At 44.5% G+C, this 20,185-nt stretch overlaps 1 protein-coding gene across 4 annotated transcripts; it reads left to right on the top strand.

The window, feature by feature from the left end:
* The first annotated feature begins 1,955 nt into the window (after positions 1-1,955).
* On the top strand, positions 1,956-19,931 carry prrc2a (proline-rich coiled-coil 2A). Of its 4 annotated transcripts, none has more exons than XM_044334806.1 (17): positions 1,956-2,083; positions 6,083-6,234; positions 7,355-7,532; positions 7,799-7,910; positions 8,030-8,111; positions 8,220-8,363; positions 8,880-9,121; positions 9,355-9,443; positions 9,568-9,719; positions 10,323-10,425; positions 10,570-10,759; positions 10,933-11,025; positions 11,278-11,830; positions 11,978-12,234; positions 12,786-13,089; positions 13,296-13,518; positions 13,871-19,931. In XM_044334806.1, the coding sequence occupies exons 2-17, from the start codon at positions 6,120-6,122 to the stop codon at positions 16,926-16,928; spliced, it is 5,895 nt and encodes a 1,964-aa protein (XP_044190741.1). In that variant the 5' UTR covers positions 1,956-2,083; positions 6,083-6,119; the 3' UTR covers positions 16,929-19,931. The 4 variants fall into 4 exon arrangements, with proteins under 4 accessions (XP_044190741.1, XP_044190742.1, XP_044190740.1 ...); XM_044334807.1 differs by having other exon boundaries at positions 1,956-2,285; positions 7,799-7,895; XM_044334805.1 differs by having other exon boundaries at positions 1,956-2,285.
* Positions 19,932-20,185: the final 254 nt, after the last annotated feature.

Genomic DNA, 20,185 nt, shown 5'->3' with positions numbered 1-20,185 from the left:
TTCACTCTATGTGCTATGTGTGTTCATTTTATATTTTTGCTTTTAACATAGTAGCTTATATATATATATCCTAATATTGTCTTGTGCATCAGCACACAAAAACACATAAATGAAGAAATGACAGCATGCATCCCACTCTGTTTTGAACAACAATACTCTGTCTTGATAAATCTCTCTGCAGCCTTTTAGTAAGTTGTTTTTTTCCCCACCCATTTCGAAAATTGCATGCTACAATAATAATGGTGCCCTAATTATGGCGAGTCATCCTTCATCCATTCCGCGCAGCTTCAATCGATAATGCTAAGGACCACAAACCAGGCCAGAAATCTTGATGTAGTCATGGACTCAGACATGAATTTCAACAGCCACATGAAGACATTTACAAAGTCAGCCCGCTATCACCTGAAGAATATATCAAGGATTAAAGGATTTATGTTTCAGCAGTTTATGGAAAAACTTGTCCATGCATTTATCCTCAGCAGACTCGACTACTGTAATGGGTTCTTTAAAGGTCTCTCTAAAAAAATCAATCAGACAGCTCACTAAGACCAAAAAAGTGAATCTCATCACTCCAGTTCTCAGATCTTTACACTGACTTCCTGTCTGTCACCCTATTGATTTTAAAATATTGCTGTTGGTTTATAAATCACTGAATGCTTTAGGGCCAAAATACATTTCTACATATCTGCTGCTATGTTATGAACCATCCAGACCTCTCAGGTTGTCTAGGACACATCTGCTTTCTGTCCCCAGAGTCAAAACTAAACATGAAGAGGCAGCGTTCAGTTTTTATGCTTCACATATCTGGAACAAACTCCCAGAAAACAGGTCTGCTGCAACTCTCAGTTCTTTTAAATCTTTTCTGTTTACCGCTGCCTTTTATTAAATCAAATTTGAAGCTTTTTATTAATATCTTACACTGCACTGTAACTTTTACTCTCCTGTTTTATCTGTCTTATTCTATTTCAGCTTAATTTTATTTCCAATGTAACACTTTTTAATTGTATTTAAATGTCTTTTAATATTGCCTTGTGTTGCTTTTACATTGTCTCTTGATGCCTTTTATGTTTTATGTAAAGCACCTTGAATTGCCTTGTTGTTGAAATGTGCTATACAAATAAACCCCTCCTTGCTTTGAAGGACAGGTTCACAATTTTTCAAGTCTGTTGTAAAACAATAGTCAGGTGTCCAAATAAACACTGAAAGACATTTTCCTCGCTGTAATCCTTCCTCCTGTTCATACTGGCTGTTAAAAGATCCCCTTCAAATGTGCTTTCAATGTAAGTGATGGGGGCCACAAAATCAAGTTATGCACAATTAATTAAAAGTTTATCTGAAGCTTATATGTGGCTTCAGCAGTCTGAGTTAATCATATCAAGTGGATATCTGTCACATTTTGCTTCAAATTCCCTCTTTGTGTTTCCCTGTTGAGCTGTGGTGGAAGTATAGTAACAAAAAGAGGGACTTTAGCACTAAAACGGCTGTAACATTGAAAGATATCTACTTGATTTGACTCATTTGGACGGCTGAAGCTTCATATTAGCTTCAGATAAACTTTTAAATACATTTTTTTGCACAGGAGGACTGTGGATTTTGCCCCCCCATCACTGACATTAATGAAAGTGCATAATAAATGGATCTTCTAATGGCCAGTATGAATAAGAGGAATTATTACAGCAAGAAAAACCAATTTTAATGTTCATTTGGGCTCCTAACTGTTATTTTAAGACAGACTTGGAAAAACTGTGAACCTGTCCTTTAACTGGTGAACCAAAGACTGAGAATAAATCACAATTTCTAAACTCGTCAATCCACACTTGGCCACTTAAATTCATATTTAACCCACAAGCTTATGAAAATTATTATATTATAAATACTTATTTTGCATTTTTTTGAAAATATAAACTAGAGTCGCATTTTTTTTTTCATTTACAGTAAAGATCCCAAACGGCTCCCATCTCATGATATCACCCAGTAGCCGTTGACGGCTCTTTAGGTGACGGATCGAGCCCATTATTACAGTTTTCTTTTCCCCCCCTTTTCATTTATTTTTTCTGGGAGAAAAAAAAGAAAAGGAGTGCAAGTAAGCCGTAAACCTTCTTTGTCTTTACGTAGTCGTATCTTAAGTTAGGGGCGAGCGATTGCAAAGACCTTGTGTGTTTTGACTATGCAGGAGGATAATAACGTTGCTTTAGCCTAGCTGGGTCACTTGCTAGAAAGCTACGCGATAGCATAGCTAACCTCATTCTGCGATACAACCTCGAGACAAGTCGGGACAAGACCAGGTCAGTGGCCGGGAAATATTGTCTATTTTATGCAAACACACCGATCAACTTACATTATAATGAGCAGAAATGATCACCATACTAGCAGCGGACACCATATTAGCAGCGTATTAAGATGGTATTTTGTGGAGAGGCAGTCTTATTGTTTTTTTTTGGGAAAGGCTGGTAGCTCGTTAGCGTAGCTTGGCTAAAAGGGGTGAGCTATCATTTCAAATGTTAGGTGCAATGTTTTTTGTGAGGTACCACACATATATGTATTTTTGTGATGTTATTAGCTACGAAGTTTGTATGTTATTGATATAACTAATAACGTTTTGTTGGTTGCTAACGCTTCAAGGCTAACGTTAGCGGATAAACGTTAGCGCAGGTTGTGACGCTAGTCGTGTAGCTTTAGCTAATAAAACTATCCTTTTACGATACATTAACTTTAGTAGAACAGGATATTTATTTTGATTTGGTATTGTAGCACAATCAACCCTGCTTTGTCTGTATTGCCAGCGTCTGTAAATGGACGTCGCATGATGGCAAGTTGGCTTAACGTTACACCTATGCTACTCAACCGGTTTGTGTTAACGTTAATATGCACCGGGGCCTGTCTCTCCACCGCCATTTTGTTTTGTTCTCTATAATAAAATATTTTTTTCCTTTCGTTATCCCATGCCCCCCTTTTTTAACGAGCGATAGATGAGTAATAGCTCCACAGAAACGCCCGTTTGCCCGTATCGGTTGTGTGTGTGTGTGTGATTCAAACAAGCAGCTCGACTGGTTGAAGAGCCACAAGCTAGTGTTACCGCAAGGAGTTGAAAATGCATTATGAAACATCAACGCAGTCCCCCTCCCAACGCGAACACTGAGGCCCTGTGTTAGCCAGCTAGCACCAACTCCACAAGAAACATGTCTTGAGTTTGGATAGTCTCATCAAATTTATTTTTTTAAATTTATAATGTCTGATCTCTGGTTGCTAATGTCGTCGCTACGAGCCGATGTTGTCCGGACACGATCGTGCATACGTGCTCATAGCTTATCGTTAGCTGTAGCGTTGCAAGGCCCCTTTTTTGTGGTATACGTTGCTGCATTTATGGCTTGGTAGTGAAGCTTGCTGGCCCCAGTTAATCCCCATACAACATGTAGTTGGCCAGCCATCCCACGACCTAATTTTCTAATCTCATCTGGCTATCGAGACACGGTGCAGTGCTGCTGCTCGGTAGTCCCTCTTGTGTAAAACAAAAACCAACAAAAAACCGCTGGGTTGTTTAGTGTAGTTATTTATTTTTCTGCAGTGTGGTGTTTATTGCAAACAGCGTGGATCATTGTGGCATTGTGAGGATTACCAGCGCGCTGTAGAAGGGTATTGGCTTCACATTTCAGAGTGTGTTTCTACTTGTTTGATTGAGATTTTGTGTTAATCCCTGTTTGAATCACTTTGTTTTGCTCAACAAAGCTACACCACTGCTGGTGTGAGCCCTGTTGTAGCCATCAATTCAGGTAGACTAATGGAGCTATCATGACTAGAGTTTTCATCAGTTCTTCTTCTACCTTTTTATTAAACTATACACAGGTCGTTTTGATACAGAATAATAAAACAACAAGGCATTGCTTGAAAGTCTTTGTTGAGGTCTAAAATTGTTCTTCTGGTCATGGACCATTTGGCTCGCATCATTTCACCAATTCATCCAGAGCCAGTGAATGAAATGACTAATGTTATTTGTAGCACAATAATCTTCAGGAGAATCATCTCTCCTCACTAATTGTGCCTAGTAAGAGCTGGGTGGAGTTGGGGCAACAGTTTAACCTGCTGGATTCAGCCAATTTATTCTGAATTGGACAGATGTCAGCACAGTGTGTTTTATTGATGTGCAGTAAAATGAGTTCAAGCTAAAGGCCTGGTCGTTGCCATGGAGCCAACCATGTCTCAAGGCAAGGCATAGAAGAATATCATTTATAATGTGTTGCCATAGAAACCCTGCTTTTGCCCCCCCCCCTTTCTTTTGTACAGTTTTCCTGTGATAAGGTGTGTAGTGTATAGTCTTTCCGAGTAGAATTTACACTGGCATGATGCCGAATATGCCCTAGTGACAATATGTGTAATATCATACACTAAACCACCTGTCCACCCTCCTAAAAGGCTGGAGTAGAACCAGAATTATTTCGGTGGACAGATTGACTGCCTTGGTAATCCTTGCATGCCACATAAAAATGTCACTGTGTGTGAGTGAGAATTATGCCTTATAGGTCAGTACAGTGGTAGGTAAACAGTGAAAACAATATGGCTAAGAGAAGAAAATGGGTGTGTGTAACAACAGGTCATCCCCAAATACCCCCTGGCCTTTAGGTAGTTGTTGACTGGGCTTAACATAACTCCACATCTCTGGATATTTCTTCTGTTTTGATATATATGTTTTAGTTGAATGTGCTGCATCATTATTGTGGTCCAGGCACTTTCATCTCTGTGCTGTGCAAATAATAAAAAAAAAAATTGCTTCTACATGTGACAGAGCCCTGTGGGGGAAAAAGCTTAATGTGAAGCAACTTTATTCTGATCTAAGGGCAGGCACACAAACTCATCTGACTTTTCTAATGCCTGCAACACAATTCCTTATGTTATACATGATTGCTGATGTTTTGTAAAGATTGGCTAGTTTACCTAAGGAGTCAGACCCATGGGATCTTACATGACCAAGTATTTTCCTTATGTTTATGGATTGTCTGATTTAAAAAATGTTTATCTTCTGGAAAAATATAATGGAAAAAGTTACTTTAACTTACCGAGATGTTGCAGGTGTGTTGATGATCACCTAGTGAGGCTTACTGCCTTACTCCAGCTGCATTGCTAGTTTTATTTTGGTGTAGATTTTGCATATTGTTTGAGTTGTTAATGAACTTCCTAATGTCCTTGTTTTTGTTGTGCTGGTTCAGAAGGCCTGCAGCAAGCAAACATGTCTTCACTAAATTGGCAAATATTGAAAATAACTCCAACAGTTAGTTGTTAAAATGTACAAAAATAAGCTGTTTTTATAGAAGTTTATTGCAAATAAATGTTTGAAGTATTTTGGTTTTAAAATGTTTTTTGGAGCTGTTCTTTTCCATCCATTTAACTTGTGAATGCACATAATTAAATCTGGGGCCATGAATAATCATTGTCGATGTAGCTAATGCACAATGTATAGAAATTTGTTTAGTTTAATTGATCAGTTAGTTAGTTTAGATGTGATTTACAACGGGCACAAGAGGGTGAAAAAAAAACAATAAAAAAAAAAAAAGAGGGTTTGTGTATCGACACGTCTCATTGTGTTACAGACGGATAATTTATCGAAATAGAATAGAGGCATATTTCATCAGTGAGACAGAGGACAAAAAACCATGTCTGAAAGCCTCGGCAAGCAGTGTTGTGTGCATTAGCATTAAGTCTTCTTAGTTGGCATGTGATACAAGAGATTTAGGGCCCTGTAAAAAGTGAAACTGCAACACCTAAGTGAAGGTAGTCACAAATGTTCGTCTTGCAATATATCACGTTTCACAGAACAGCCTGTGTTGTGATGATGTTGTGTTGTAATTTACTATACGAGTACTTAATCATACCACCACACACACCTCCAGCTGAATCACCACTGCAGTCAAATCCCGTATTTTAAATCCGTTGGACCACAGCACATGCGGATATTTTGATTTGCAGCCAGTTTTTGTTTGTGTCAGTTGTCATGAATGCGTGCTTGTGCACTCAATACATTTACTCTCACTTTCTGTGCATGCTTGGTGTCAAATCTCTCTCTCTCTGTCTGTCTGTCTCTCCCTCCCAGTCTCAGGGCTCACCATACTCAATGAGCGGACAGCGCAATGTCAGAGCGCTCTGGGCAAACTGCAAAGGGGAAGGAAGGCAAAACCAAGTATGCGTCTCTCAACCTGTTTGATACATACAAAGGAAAGAGCCTTGAAACACAAAAGCCTGTTGGTGAGTATCTTGCTTCTGATATGCCCAAGCTTTTGTTGTAACTTACTGTAATGGATTTGCCATGCTATCCGGGTTATTCTTTTTTTTTTTAAATCACATAACTGTCAGGCTGTCTGTAAATTCTGCTAGATGGTTTTGTTTTGGTGCTACCTGTAACAATGTAACGTTTGTGGTGTCATTTATCAGATATAGCCTTAAGAAGCAGATCTGCCTGGTCATTTTGATTTATCCGTTGGTGTTGTCATTAAGTGGGCCTGGCTGTGCTGCGTTGTCTCCTCTCACCAAGTGCTTGAACTTTGATGCATTAGCGTACCGTCACCCTAATGACTCTGGTGCTACCGATTTCCAATGCAGGAAATGGACGATACGCTTCATCTCTCAGCTGCCTGCTAACCTGGTTTTGCTGATACGGTTAATATTATTCAGGGATACAGGATGTTTACTTCCATTATTTATAGGCCTTTACACCTGTCTTGTAGAGAAAAGGGTTGCCTATTAGACTGATGCACAACTGTTGCCATATAGACAGAAATTATGCATGGCCTAGAGGGTGAAGGGCTCCTGAGCCTCGTCGTGTCAGCTGAGCCTCGAAGCCACTGAGCCTGACCTGAGACAGAGGCTTACTTGTGGACGCTGTTTGACTTCTGTGCTGAGTCCCCAGTCTATGTTTTATTCAGAAGCTCCCCACTAGATCTAAGCAGCTGTCCCCGTTTCTAAACTACATACTTCCCCCTCCTACATAGTGAAGCCATGCACTGCTGTGGTTTCTCTCAGCCTCAAGGAAACAAACGAGGGATTAATATTCAGCGCAGCTTCACTTTTCAGAATCGGAAAGCTTTTCCATGCTTCCGTGAACATCAATATCCTAATACTTCTCTATAAACCGTAAGTGAAGTGGGTTTTAATGACAACTAAATATTTGTCGGAATCATCAGACTGAAACTAGCAAGTCTCCAGCCTTGTTGGTTGTTCAGAATCCTAATTGTATATCTAGCAAAGTAAGCAGCAAACCTAACATCAGCCTGTCATCAGGCCCCTCCTTACATCCAGTAGATTTAATTGGTGTCAGGTTTCCATGGTCCATCTGTGCTAATGACCTCCTTTCTCTTCCCCATATCAGTTCCCCCCCGCCATGGCCTGCAGTCTCTTGGTAAAGTTGCCTCCGCGCGGCGTATGCCACCCCCTGCCAACCTGCCCAGTCTGAAGGCAGAGAACAAAGGCAACGATCCTAACGTCTCGCTCGTTCCCAAAGACGGCACAGGATGGGCAAGCAAACCGGAACCAGCAGACCCAAAGAGGTAAGTGGATCCCATTCCCCCCCACCATATCAATTTTAGACTGTTACAATTACTCCAAATGTCAAAGTGCATTCAGATCTCATCATAAGAAGAGAAACATACATTTTGAAGGCTACTCTGAGAAGTTGCTTTATATTAATTATCCAGACACCAGACTGTAATATTGTCTGACACTGTTGTTTGTTTTGTTTCCTTGTTGCCCTGTGCGGTCGCTTGTTTCACCTTGTCTCATAACTGTCTCCCCCTGACTTTATTCTTTCTCTCAGTACCGATGCATTGTCAGCACCGCAGCCGGAACCGCAGCAGCCTGTGGCTTCACAGATGCCTGCACCGACCCGCCCGAGAACCCCGCCGGCTTCAGAGGTACCGACAAACACAGTAAGGAAAATGCTAAATCATCTTCTGAGTTAATAATGTGCTTGGGGATTTACAGCAGCCGTAGTTGACATGTATCATATGGTTATTTGTCTCTTTGTGTGTGTGTGTTCCCTCCTCAGGCTCTGGCCCCAGCTTCAACCCAGGCCGTAGGGGCAAGGTCCTGGGCACAGGCCAGTGTTACACATGGAACACAAGGGGATGGTGAGTCTTTCTGTATATCTCTCACACATTTCTCCGGAATAAGCTTTTTGTCGCACATGTGTGATGCTTTCTGCAAAATCATTCTCTCCTTGTCTTGCCTTTTTGCAGGTGGAAAGGGATCAAACCTACCGTCGCCATTCTCTCGCGAGGAATTTCCCACCCTGCAGGCGGCTGGCGACCAGGACAGAGCTGGCAGAGAACAGGGCACTGCAGATCAGTGGTATGGGCCCGGACCAAGCCTCCGCCCCCAGAGTGAGTGATGTCTACTTAATATCCAATAATTGATCAACTTTTATTAAGTGAGTGGTGGTGAGACACTAGATCTGTTTTAAGCAGGAGAGCTGCTTCTATTTATTATGTTACAGACTACAGATTTTGGCTAGTAGTTAAGTTGATAACATACAGCAACAGGGCAGCTGATCAAATAGTCTGAGAGCTATTTTCCTATTAATTATTAATTTGGCTTGTATTGCTTCAAATGCACAAGATTTTTTTTATATATATGTATTCTGTATGTATTCTGGTTATTTTCTTTATTCTTTGGTTTGTGTTGTAGTGTGCTTGCCAAATTAATAATTTAAAATGAATGTAATTTAAGAACCAAGGAAAAATAAAAAAAGATATTCTCCCATCTGAAAGAACTTGAATCCGTTTGTCTTCTGTTGAAAGGATGTGTTATCTCTAAAGTAATGGCTTTGCATCTCTGAGGCATTCAAGACCATAAACCATTCTGACCGCTCTGTCCTCTCTTGTGTTCGCTGTCCTCAGACGTTACAAGCTGGCGGGACGGTGGGGGCCGAGCCCTGGCGCCCACCCTGTCTGGGGAGGGGGCAGCGGAGGGTGGCAGTGGTGGGGCTCTGGTGATGGATGGGGCAGCTGGGGTCCCGCCTCAGAACCCTCAGTCCCACGGGCCACCTAGGAACCCTCCCGCAGGCAGCCCCGCCTTGCCCCTGCCCCAGCCCCCCGTTGGGCCAGGGTTCCCCCAATACCGAGGGATCATGCCTCCATTCGTAAGTTTGTTTTTCTCTGTTTGATTTCAGGCAAATATTATAGTATTTGTTTTCACTTTATATATTTTTTCTATCTGCATCATTTGTATGCAGATGGAGTGCAGAATTACGATTGCTACACTACACAATTTTTGTTTTTAAGTGCTTCCTGTATAGATTAAGGGTTTAAACTACCACAGCTGCTTTTAGAATAAAGAACTGGAGTTTGAACTGGTTCTTTTTTTTCTTTCTAGATGTATCCTCCCTATCTGCCCTTTCCGGCCCCCTATGGCCCTCAGGCACCCTACAGGTACCCGCCACCTGGGGAAGGGCCTGCTCCAAGGTATGTTAAGTTTTACAATTTAGCTCGATTTATAATTAAATCACAACTGCTCTGCCATTTTGAGCCATGCTTTTTTCTGCATCTTCATCATATCAGTGACAAAGAACCCCCTGCCCTCTTTTAGGTTCGCTCGTGCGCAAGGTGGTCCTGACAGCAGGCCTCAGGGTGGCCCACGTGATGCAGGTGGAGAGGTGGTGAAGCGACCCTCTATCCTAAAGCAGGACGACCTGAAGGAGCTTGACGAGCTGGACCACGATGGAGACGACGGCTGGGCAGGTCGAAAGATGCTCATTCTTATATATACAACTAACCTGTAAACAGAGATGGCTAAAGAGACCCTGATATTATTTGGAAACAGTTCCAAATTTATAAAATAATTAATACAGTTGATGCTACAACAAAACAAATTAAGAAAAAATAATCATATTGCATCATTTGTAAATCTTTGCTCAAAGACAGTTTTTTCATATATGTGTATATATTTAATTTGTTCTTATGAGTGCAACCGTATCAGTTAATTTAGAGAGCAGCTACAGAGAACTAGCAATGGAGAGGCTTTCATTTTTGCAGCTGTTTTACATGGGGTGTGTGCATGGCATGTTGATTTAGTGCTTATGCTGCTAAATTATTAAGGAGCTGACGACACAGTGGTAGTGGGTGAGACTGATGCTTTCTAGCGTTGCAGATGTGTCTATATATCATATTTCCTGCTGATCCAAGCAGAGGGGTTCCAGTCACTACACAAGAGGGAGGGGGGGAAAAGGAGGATTGGGTTTATCGAAGTGAAGGATGATGAATAATGTGCCAGTGCACTGAATGCATGTTTGCTATAAACATGGTTCTGATGTATTCTTTATGTCTTACTTTTTGGTTTAATAGGAGCTCATGAGGAAATTGATTACTCTGCCAAGTTGAAGTTCAGTGATGATGAAGGAGATGAGGAGGGAGAAGAGGAGAGAACGGAGAGCAAGAATGACTTGCGGTATGTGGCCAAGTACATTCAGTGTGTGTGAGCTAAACTATAACAATACTGTTATAATTCTTTTTCTTTTTTTTGCTTGACTATACATATCAGCTATACTATAATTTGTTTAAATAATAGGCATTTTTTTTCTCTTTTCCTTAGTGAGCAGCAGAGGTCCCAGGATGCCCCCCCTGCAACCTCTCGCTCTCGAGCTTCAGAGAGCGGTGGAGACACCCGCCGCACCCCTCCCACTAATGCTGACAATGGCTCCCAACCCCCCTCCAGCAAGCCAGGATGGGCCGAGGAGGGTGGCAGTGGCTGGGGCGGCCAGGGAGCACCACCCAACTACCAGGTAGTGTGCTGAACAGCGGCAATAAAGGGTTGCCCAGCCAGGCCATCCTCAAGCTACGAAAAGATAGAAAGAGATGTGTTAGTGTGTGTGTGTGTGTGTGTGTGTGCCTGTCTGTTTTTGTCGGTGTAGATTATTGTGGTGGAGCATGGCTAAATGTGTCTGCCTGTATACAGGGGCGCAGGCCTGGATTGGGTGGTCCCCGGGAGCAGCCCTCCCCCCCACCTGGGCCGCTCCTCGGACAAGGGCCCTACTCCTTTTACCGAGAGGTAGACATCTGGATAGGGCCTCATAGACAAATCATTTCTGTCATTATCTCATCCACCGCCCCCACAGATCTTATGTCATATAGTCATTATAAATCATCTATAGTTTTAAGTTCGCTTTTTTAACTGAAGTTTTATTACAGTTGGATGTAATCATTGCTATAAATTTTTCTCAACAAGATTGCAACGATGTCTTCTGTATTGGTGAGAACTACATAATAGAGCTTCATATTTTTTCTAATGCACTCTGTTTAGGACCGGCCCCACAACCAGGGTGCCCCTCTAGGCCCTGGAAAACCTGGCCCTGCCCAGCACCAGCCAGCAGCAGGAGGCCCTAGCCCTCCTTCCCAGCCTGGCCTGCTGGTCCATGGGGCCCAGGGGGAGGATGAGGATGAGACTTGGCGTCAGCGCAGGAAGCAGTCCTCTACTGAGATCTCTGCTGCAGTGGAGCGAGCCCGTCGACGCCGTGAGGAGGAAGAACGTAGGATGGAGGAGGAGAGACGTGCTGCCTGTGCCGAGAAGCTGAAGAGGCTCGATGAGAAGCAGCAACAGCAGCAGGGCAGTAACGTGGGAGGCAGTGTTGGCACCAGTAAATCCCCGAGCCTTGATGGAAACTTGACAGCTGCCACAGCAGGCAGCCCTAGTCCATCTATGTCAGCCTCTGCCTCCTCCCCCAACATCAGCCAGCCCCCATCCCCATGTGTAGACACCGAGGAGCCTCCAGTGCTGGCTGTGCAGCCGGGGACGGGTCCTGGAGTCAGTGACAGACAGCGAGCCAGCAGCAACAGCAGCTATGACTCCAGCGCAGGTGAGTTTACACATGATCAGCGATGACTGGTCTGAATCATTTGGATCATTAACATCGGTTTTCTCAAGAGTTGATGTGTCAAATAAAGCATCCACCTCCTTGATTAAAGCTCTTTATTCAACCCAACAACCCTCTTTCCTGGTTCAGATACCCAACAGTGTCCCCAGCCTGCTGTGTCACAGCCACAGCAGCCCACCCTGGAGGTACCTTTACCGGGAGAGACTAAGGAGGAGACCATTGGTAGTCCTCGCATTCGTGCAGGAAGTGGAGGTGAAAGAGGAGTCGACCCAGTGAAGATTGAGAATATTGGAGGAGGAGCAGGTCGTCAAGCCGGTGGTCCCCCTGGCCAGGGTTACTCAAAGTACCAGAAGTCTCTTCCACCTCGTTTCCAGAGGCAGCAGCAGGTTAGCATTTGTTCTTGTCATAATAACAGGTGTTACTTGATCTTTTAATCCTAAATGTGTTCGACTCTCTGTTATATTCAAACTAAACCCCAATATTAAACCCCAAGTGGTTTAATGATGACCACTTAGCAATGATTCACAAGCATTCCGCAAGGATTTTTGATATTCAAACAATACAGCATCCTCACCAAAAAAATTGGGATGTAAGAAATGCCATTATAATATTCATTTTAATTGTCATTCCATAGGCTTGTCAAAGTACTGATCATGTTATATCGGAAGCAGTAGCTCCATGATAAAGGTGGTTTTTATGCCCATTCACAAGTCTGAAAGGTGACCACTTCAGTTGATTAGGTACACTTGTGTCCTCATTAAATCTAGGCAAATAATAGGCAGACACCAAAGGACATTCAGAAAAAATAACCACAAAATTATCTAAAAGGTGCTAGGTAACAGTGCTGGCATGTCTTTATGCATGAATCCTATTGATGATTCTGTTCTTTTAACAACCTGAATGCTATGCTTTCTATTTTTACATAATTCCTCTTTAGGAGCAGCTCTTGAAGCAGCAGCAGCAGTGGCAGCAGCAGCAACAGCAGCACAGCCAGGCATCCCAGAGCCAGCTGTCCCCCCAGCCCCAGCCTCCACAGGGTCCTTCACCAGGCTCAACACCCCAGCCAGGGCCTGGACCTAAGCAGGGTGGACCACTGTATCAACCCAGCAACATGGTTCGACCCCCGCCTCTGCCAATGAATTTTGACCCTCGCTGGATGATGATGCCCTACATGGACCCTCGCATGATGCAGGGCCGCCCTCCACCTATGGACTATTATTCAGCCAGCATGCACCCATCTGGTGAGTAGATATATCATTATCACTGAGATCTGATTCAACACTTTGAAGATAAAGATTGTGGTTGAATGGTTAAATAATAACTGTATTGACATATGTGAGAGTGTAGCTCTTAATGTATGGTGGGCTGACGTAGTGGCTATCAAGCTGTCCCATCAAGCATCAAACATTGCAATGTCTGTCATTTTAAAAATCCTCCTGTGTCACAGGGCTTATTGGGCGTGAGCGGTCTGATTCAGGGGGATCTGGTTCAGACCCCTTTGACAGGCAGCAACAGCATCCAGGGCACCCTCACCGTGGGACCCCCCCTATGGATCCAAAGCTGGGGTGGGGGCCGGAGGTATTCCCTGGTGGAGGGGAGGGTCGTGGGCTAACCTCCCCACTGAGGCAGAAGCAAGCGTTGGAGGATGATGATGTGGCCAAAGGGCCCAGGTATGGATACAAGCAAGTTTTGAGGGAGATTTAAGCCGAACAGTTTCAAGATGTTATACACAACTAATGTATGATGCATAAATCATTGTGCTAGAAATTTAGAGTTTTACTTTTGTTTTCCTGCCTTGTAGTGGTTGCAACATTTATTGTACGTATTAAGAACAGTATTATACATTTTTCAATGGGAGAATTTATTTCAGGGCTGTTAAATTGGATTGCATGTGATTGTTTGATAGTGTTCAATCTATATATACTGCAAGGCTTTAAATATTACTTGGATTTGGAGAAAAATATATTTATGTAAGTGTGTTTAATTTAGTATTTTGTATTCTTACGATCTTCTTTGTCTTAGGAGTGACACTCCTCCACACCGCATGCGAGAGGGTGGATTGGGACCCATCCAGCAGCCCAGCTCTAGCTCTGGGACATCCAATCAGACCCCACCACCAGTCGGCACTCAAGTTGGCACCCAGGGCGGCAGCCACCACCCTCATCACTACATGAGTGGGAGGGGCAACTACAGTAACTTCCCTGATCAAGGTGCGAGGATGCCTCCCCATCAGCAGCCGCAAAGGGCCGGTGAAAGGGGAAACCACCCGCATAGCTTCACCCATCAGGATGAAGGGCCCCCCCGAGGAGCTCAGCAGGGCCAGATATGGGGAGCCCCACACCCTCACTACGATCGCAACGGTCGAGCAGACCTCCCCACTGTTGAGAGCAATTCTCACCTCCACCACCATCACAGCCACCACCCTCAGCAGCCTCACTTCCCTCTCCATCCCCATAAGCAAGAGAACAGCCGCGACAGGGTTGTTGAGGCCCCTGCCAAGAAGACAGATTCCTCTCCCCCACTCCACCAACCTTCCCTCTCATCTTCATGCTCTTCCTCGGCCTCCTCTACTTCTGCCAGGGAAGATGGGAATGTCAAAATCGCCATGCATCATCACCCATCCCACAGAGAAAGTGAAGCTATTGGGCACAGTCTTGGTGAAAGAGGCAACAGTGGTAGTGCTGGCAGTAGCAGCCATGTCAAACAGGAGAAAACCGGCCCAGCATATGCTCCCCATTCCTCCATGACTTCGAGCCCACCTCCCGCTCAGCATGGCAGTCATACTCAGCTTCAGCAGCAGCAGCAGCATCCCCATCCAAAGTCAAACCAAAGAGGGGGGCGGGAGCACAAGACAGAGACCCAGTGGGGCCCACGGCCTGGCAGCAGCAATACAGGTGGGGGGTCCTCTCATGGTAGGAGGGCCAACAATGCAGGAGGTGGGAGCAATTCCCGTGGAGGGGAGGACTCTTCCAGCACTCCATTGGACCACAAGCCCTCCAGCCAGACAGGAGGTAGCAATGCCAACAAGAGGGCTGGTCCCATCAAGAAACCAGTGCTGAAAGAGATGAAGAGAGAGGGAGAAGTTGATGGAGGAGAAAAAACAAGCCAAGGCTTTGGGAAAGATAAAGAGCAAGATGGTGGCCAACCCAGCTCCATGAAGCAGGAAGCCTCCTCCATCTCCCAGAATACTTCAGCTCCATCTGGTAAAGAAGAGTCTACCCAGTCAGCCAAACCCAGGAACGGAGGAAAAGAACGGTCCTCTGGAGGAGGTGGGGGAGGGTCAGGCAGAGGGCCCAAAGATGTAGACACCACTTCTTCAGGATTTTCAGGGTCCAGGAGGGACAGAGACCGCTCCTTTGAGAGAGGAGGCGGCACCCCCCACCACCATGGAGTCTCCACCAAAGGCGGCAGAGGCAGTCGTGGACGAGGTGGGGAGTTCTATGGGCGTGGCCGTGGTTACCGGGGAACCTACACGGCCAGCGCTGGACCTAGTGGTGGCAGTCGGGGTAGAATGGGTGGCAGGAGTGGCAGAGACTACCGCTCATCTGTTGCTGGTGGCCACCACCAGGAGTCCAAGGGTGAGGGGGCTGGCGGCAGGCATGGTCAAGACCGGTCCCAACACAACCCAGCCAGAGCCAGGAATCGAAGTGAAACCCGCAGTGAGGGTTCAGAGTATGAAGAAATCCCCAAGAGAAGGAGGGAGAGAGGCTCAGAGACGGGCAGTGAGAGTGGTGCAAGTGACCTTGGTCACTCAGACAAGGAAGACCACCAGAAACCCAACACCAAGAATGGCTCAGATAATGCCAACACCACCGGCAGCGGCAACATTTCATCTGCCCCTCCCAGAGGTTCACAGGCCAGGGTCTTCACCCCCAGGGGTGTGCCCTCGAGGAGGGGCAGGGGTGGAGGTAGTGGAGGAGGAAACATCTACAGGAGTAGTGGCAATGTTGGAGGAACAGCTGGGGGACACAGGGTTGGACCCAGCTCAGCCTCTCACGGTGGGTCCTCCAAGCCATCAGCCTCAGTGCGGAAGCAGCAAGCCCCGGCACAAACCTCTGGGCCCAAAGACTTGAGCCGGGGAGGAAATAGTGGCGAGAAGAAGGACAAGATGGCTGATGGAAGTCAAGCTCAAAGTCAGGGGTCCAATCCCCCTCAGCCATCTTTGTCTGCAGTAACTCCTGCCACTATAGGTTCTACTGAAAATGGAGGGGTTGTTACCCAGCAAGCTTCAACTAACCCTACGTCAAACTCTGGAGGGTCAAATTCAGTCCCTCTTCCTGCTAATCGTGGATTCCCGCCGGGTGGGTTTGAGCGACCCCCCAGACGTCGGCGTCACGGGCGATCCCAGCATCAGCAGGACAAGCCACCCCGCTTCCGGAGACTGAAGGAGCGAGAGAATGCCGCACGCATCAATGGAGGAGTGGGGGTCATCGGAGGAGGAAGACCCTCCTCTCCTTCCCTGAATTCAGTTCAGGACAGCAACGGAGCCCCTATCTCTGCTCCCATGACAGGCAATGCCCAAAATGCTAACCACAACGCCACACTAACAGCCAACAATAACAGTGGTGGAGGGCATCTCAGCAACGCGAACAGCCACCACCATCACCACTACAACCAGGGCAACGCTGGGCAAACCCACCCCCAGCACCACCACAGCCATGGAGCAAAGTCCCCTGACTTCACCAACCAGAACTCGGACCAGGCCAATGAGGAATGGGAGACCGCCTCCGAGAGCAGTGATTTCACAGAGTTCAGAGACAGGGAGGGAGGAGGGAAGTCATATTCTTCTCACCATCACCACCACCTAGGAAGGGGAGGAGGGGGCAGCGGAGGAGGAGGAGGTGTGGTCGAGCGAGAGATGGCGGGAAAAGAGCCCTCAGCTAATAAAAGAAGCTTTTCAAGTCAGCGTCCTGGCATGGAGCGACAGAACCGGAGGGTCAACACTGGAGGAGCAGGAGGTGGAGGGGGAGGAAGAGGCCCACGTGGCCCGCCCGGTGGTGGCTCTGGCGGGCCTGGCAACGGAGGTGGTAACCGCGGGGAGAAGCGGGGCAACTGGCCCTCTCCGAAAAATAGGAAGTGATGGAATATTTCAAAACATTTCAGATGAACCCCACCCACGTTAAAAACCCACCTCTTACATTTTAATCCCTTTTGATCATTATTTCATGGCTTTATTTCATGTTTGCATCCCTAAACATATTAGTGCATTGTACAGTATATGGAGATGGTATTCACATTCACTTTAGCTGCCACCACCCCGGTCACCTTTTTCCCCCCTTGCATCAATCTACTATCTACCGTCCGTTATTGTAAATTTCTCCGTTTGTTCCGTCTTGCTCTCCGTTCAGTTGTCCCCCCCCCTCACCCTCTCCCCCAAAACCCCCCTCCCCCTGCCCCTTTACCTTCCCTCAAGAATCTCACCCCCAGTTGGATTTGACAAGCATGTGGTTCTGCTATGGAGGTGCACGTCGTTTTGACAGAAGACATTCACACAGAGCTACACAAACACACACACACACACACACACACACGCATAAACAAGCACAATATGACATCTTTTAACACGAAACACATGCAGTCATGTGGGCGAAAAATGAACGTGGGATTAAATTGGCAAAATGTTTGGATTGGGCTAATTTTTATATTTATGTACCTGTGTATATTTCTACCACACTTTGGCCTTTGGTGGTATTCAGTAGTGCAGTTCTGCATTACTTCCCTCACAAAGGGAAAGAGTGCAGCTTCATCTTTTAACAAGAACAATGTACCATAAAATGTTTTTTTTTTTTTTTTTTTCTTTCTCTTTCTCTCTCTGTCTTTTTTTTTTTTTTGGGCCTTGTGTCAGTTCAGTTTCAGCCTCTGAGAAATGTTAGGGGTGTGTGTTTTGTCTTCTATAAAAGCAGGTCATTAAAAATACCTTTTTACTAAATTTCCCAGTTACTCTTTTCGCTGACTTTTTGGTCTCCTGCAAAGTAGGTCTCTGATTACTGTGATAAGACCCATTGAAGTACTACTGCTCAGTGCTCACCTACACTTACATTGATCTGTCTTTAATATCAGTGTTTCTGCTGCTTGTGCAGATAGTGTGATTTTTTCTATTCCCCCCACCCCACCCCTCAAGTTGTTGACTTGCTATCGGTTGGTCCTTTTTAGAAAATAAAGGCTTTTTCAGCCTCATCGTAGCATCCTACTTTACCTGCAGTAAAGTTCTGCACAGTGCAAAAAGTTTCCCCCAAGGACAATAGTTTTACTCTCTCTTATGATCTCATTCATGAGTTTTGTTTACCCTATGAGGACTGTATTGATAGCTTGATGGCTTTATTTTAACAACCATTATTTCCTCAGTGACATCCATTTTTATGGAAACACTTTTTTTTCCCTCCCTTCAAGGTGAAATACCTTTTCTATCTTGTTAGGGGAAAATGAGTTTAATGAAAATGTAGGTCATGCTAGAATAAGAAAAAGATGTTTGACTTTCATAAAACTGTTTATGCTTCAATAGGTAACTGAATATGTTCTAATAAGCACTCCTTGTAGTAACAAATCCATGGTTGCTGTTTTTTTTTTTTTTTTTTCCTTCTGTCTTTCTTTGTGTTTTATGTTTTTCGGGCAAGTTACATGTGATGCAACAGAACAGGTACTCTGTCTGGGCCCAGAGTACAGAGCTAGGCTGAGTATTGTACTATTACACCTCCTCTGCTGTCCTGCACGCTGCGATGCACTCTGCGCTCACGTGGAGACTCCTCACGCCAAGGAGGACTACCAAGAGCTCCTTGTCTGAGGAAGTATTTTTCAAAGTGTGCGCGCTCTCGGGATGGCTGTTTCAGTGCACGGTGGCAACCCAGAAGCCCAAAACGAATTAAATTCAGGACTATGCTGAAAGGGTGACGACAACAACAAAAAAAAAAAAAAGAAAAGAAAAGAAAAAAAAGAAGCATCACGCGAAGTCACCTTTCTACAGTTCACCACACGGTTTCCAAGAAGTAACTCGCAACAAATAATGCTGACATGGTGTGTTCAGGAAATATTTGGATTGATGTAAGATAACACTTGTAAACATAGTTTGTATCACACATTAAAAAGACACAAAATGGCACACAGCTTGAAAAAAAAAAAAAAATGACAGGAGACAACATCCAAGGGTGAACTAAATCGATATACTCATCTGCATCAATTCTGTCACTGCTGTAAGTTGGGGTTTGTTTGTTTACTGACAACAGTTTGAAGATTGTCTCTGGGATGTTGTGAGTAGGGCATTTGATGATTTGTGTATGTGTGTGTGTGCGCGTGCGTGTGTGTGTGTGTGTGTAGCATGTGTGAGTTTTCTGGTGTATGTGTTATAACTCGGGGAAGGGGTGGGGACCAGAGGGTAACATGAATGGCAAGCACTTTCTGCCTTGTTTGCCCACACTTGATTTAACCAATATTATTAAGACAATTCTACTGTTTTCTTAAATACATCCACATAGATACATTCAGCTGTGTGTATATGTTCATCATCCAAGTGAAGAAGAACATGCAGTGGAGAACTTCACCAGTTTTTTTTTGTGTAATTTAAAGCATACATTCTTAAGCAGGCAAGTGAAGTTGGACATTATTATTTTTTCACTATGACTTCTTGTAAGCATGAACACACACCCATGCGTGCAGCTTGCCTTGCCTGTTACTGGTTTATACATCAATAGCTGTACACTTAACACTGGCTCAAAGAGTCCTTCATCCCTCCTTAACTCTTACTGTTGATGTGCGCATTATTGTATGTACCCATGTTAAAAGAAAACAAAAGTAGTGTATTCCAGAGAAATTACTCAAAGATTGTACTATGTTTCCAGCATTACCAAGGTACCTGGAGTGGTTCAAACTGTTTTTAGCATTTATGGTTTTATTAATGGAACCGTAATATACACACATGTATGTATATTGGTATGTATCTAAGTTTTGTCTACCCCAACTTACATTCCCACAAACAAATGTTGCCATTTTTAGTTCAAGGGAGCAATGTACAAGCAGAGAAGTGTCTTATTATAATAAAGTTATACAGAGAAGGCAAAGTTAAATAAACTACTTTTGATTTAATGGAAAATGTAATTGCATTGTCTTATTCTTCTGAGATTAAGTGGAATATTTTGTGTTTTCACTGCAGACGTGTTGCAACAGGTGTAACAATGATGACTTAAGTCTAAGTAAACGTGCCAGGAAGCCATACTGGTGATCCAGTATGACAGTGGCACGTCCCAGTAAAATGCAGGTGTAATTACTGTTATTAGTTACATCTATGTTTGACAAAATGTCCTTACATTTATTTTCTCACCTAAATACAATTCTTAACACATTTAA

The sequence above is a fragment of the Thunnus albacares genome, chromosome 19 (assembly GCF_914725855.1).
Source record: "Thunnus albacares chromosome 19, fThuAlb1.1, whole genome shotgun sequence".
Classification (NCBI taxonomy): domain Eukaryota; kingdom Metazoa; phylum Chordata; class Actinopteri; order Scombriformes; family Scombridae; genus Thunnus; species Thunnus albacares.
Note: the sequence above shows the minus strand (reverse complement) of the source record. Positions and strands in the feature narration are given on the sequence as shown.

Bases quoted from the DNA above. Each gene is read 5' to 3' on its own strand.
- prrc2a (XM_044334806.1), top strand. From the start codon at position 6,120: ATGTCAGAGCGCTCTGGGCAAACTGCAAAGGGGAAGGAAGGCAAAACC. The intron at 9,720-10,322 runs GTCGAAAGATGC...TTGGTTTAATAG, and splicing joins TGGAGACGACGGCTGGGCAG to GAGCTCATGAGGAAATTGAT. The intron at 11,831-11,977 runs GTGAGTTTACAC...TTCCTGGTTCAG, and splicing joins CAGCTATGACTCCAGCGCAG to ATACCCAACAGTGTCCCCAG.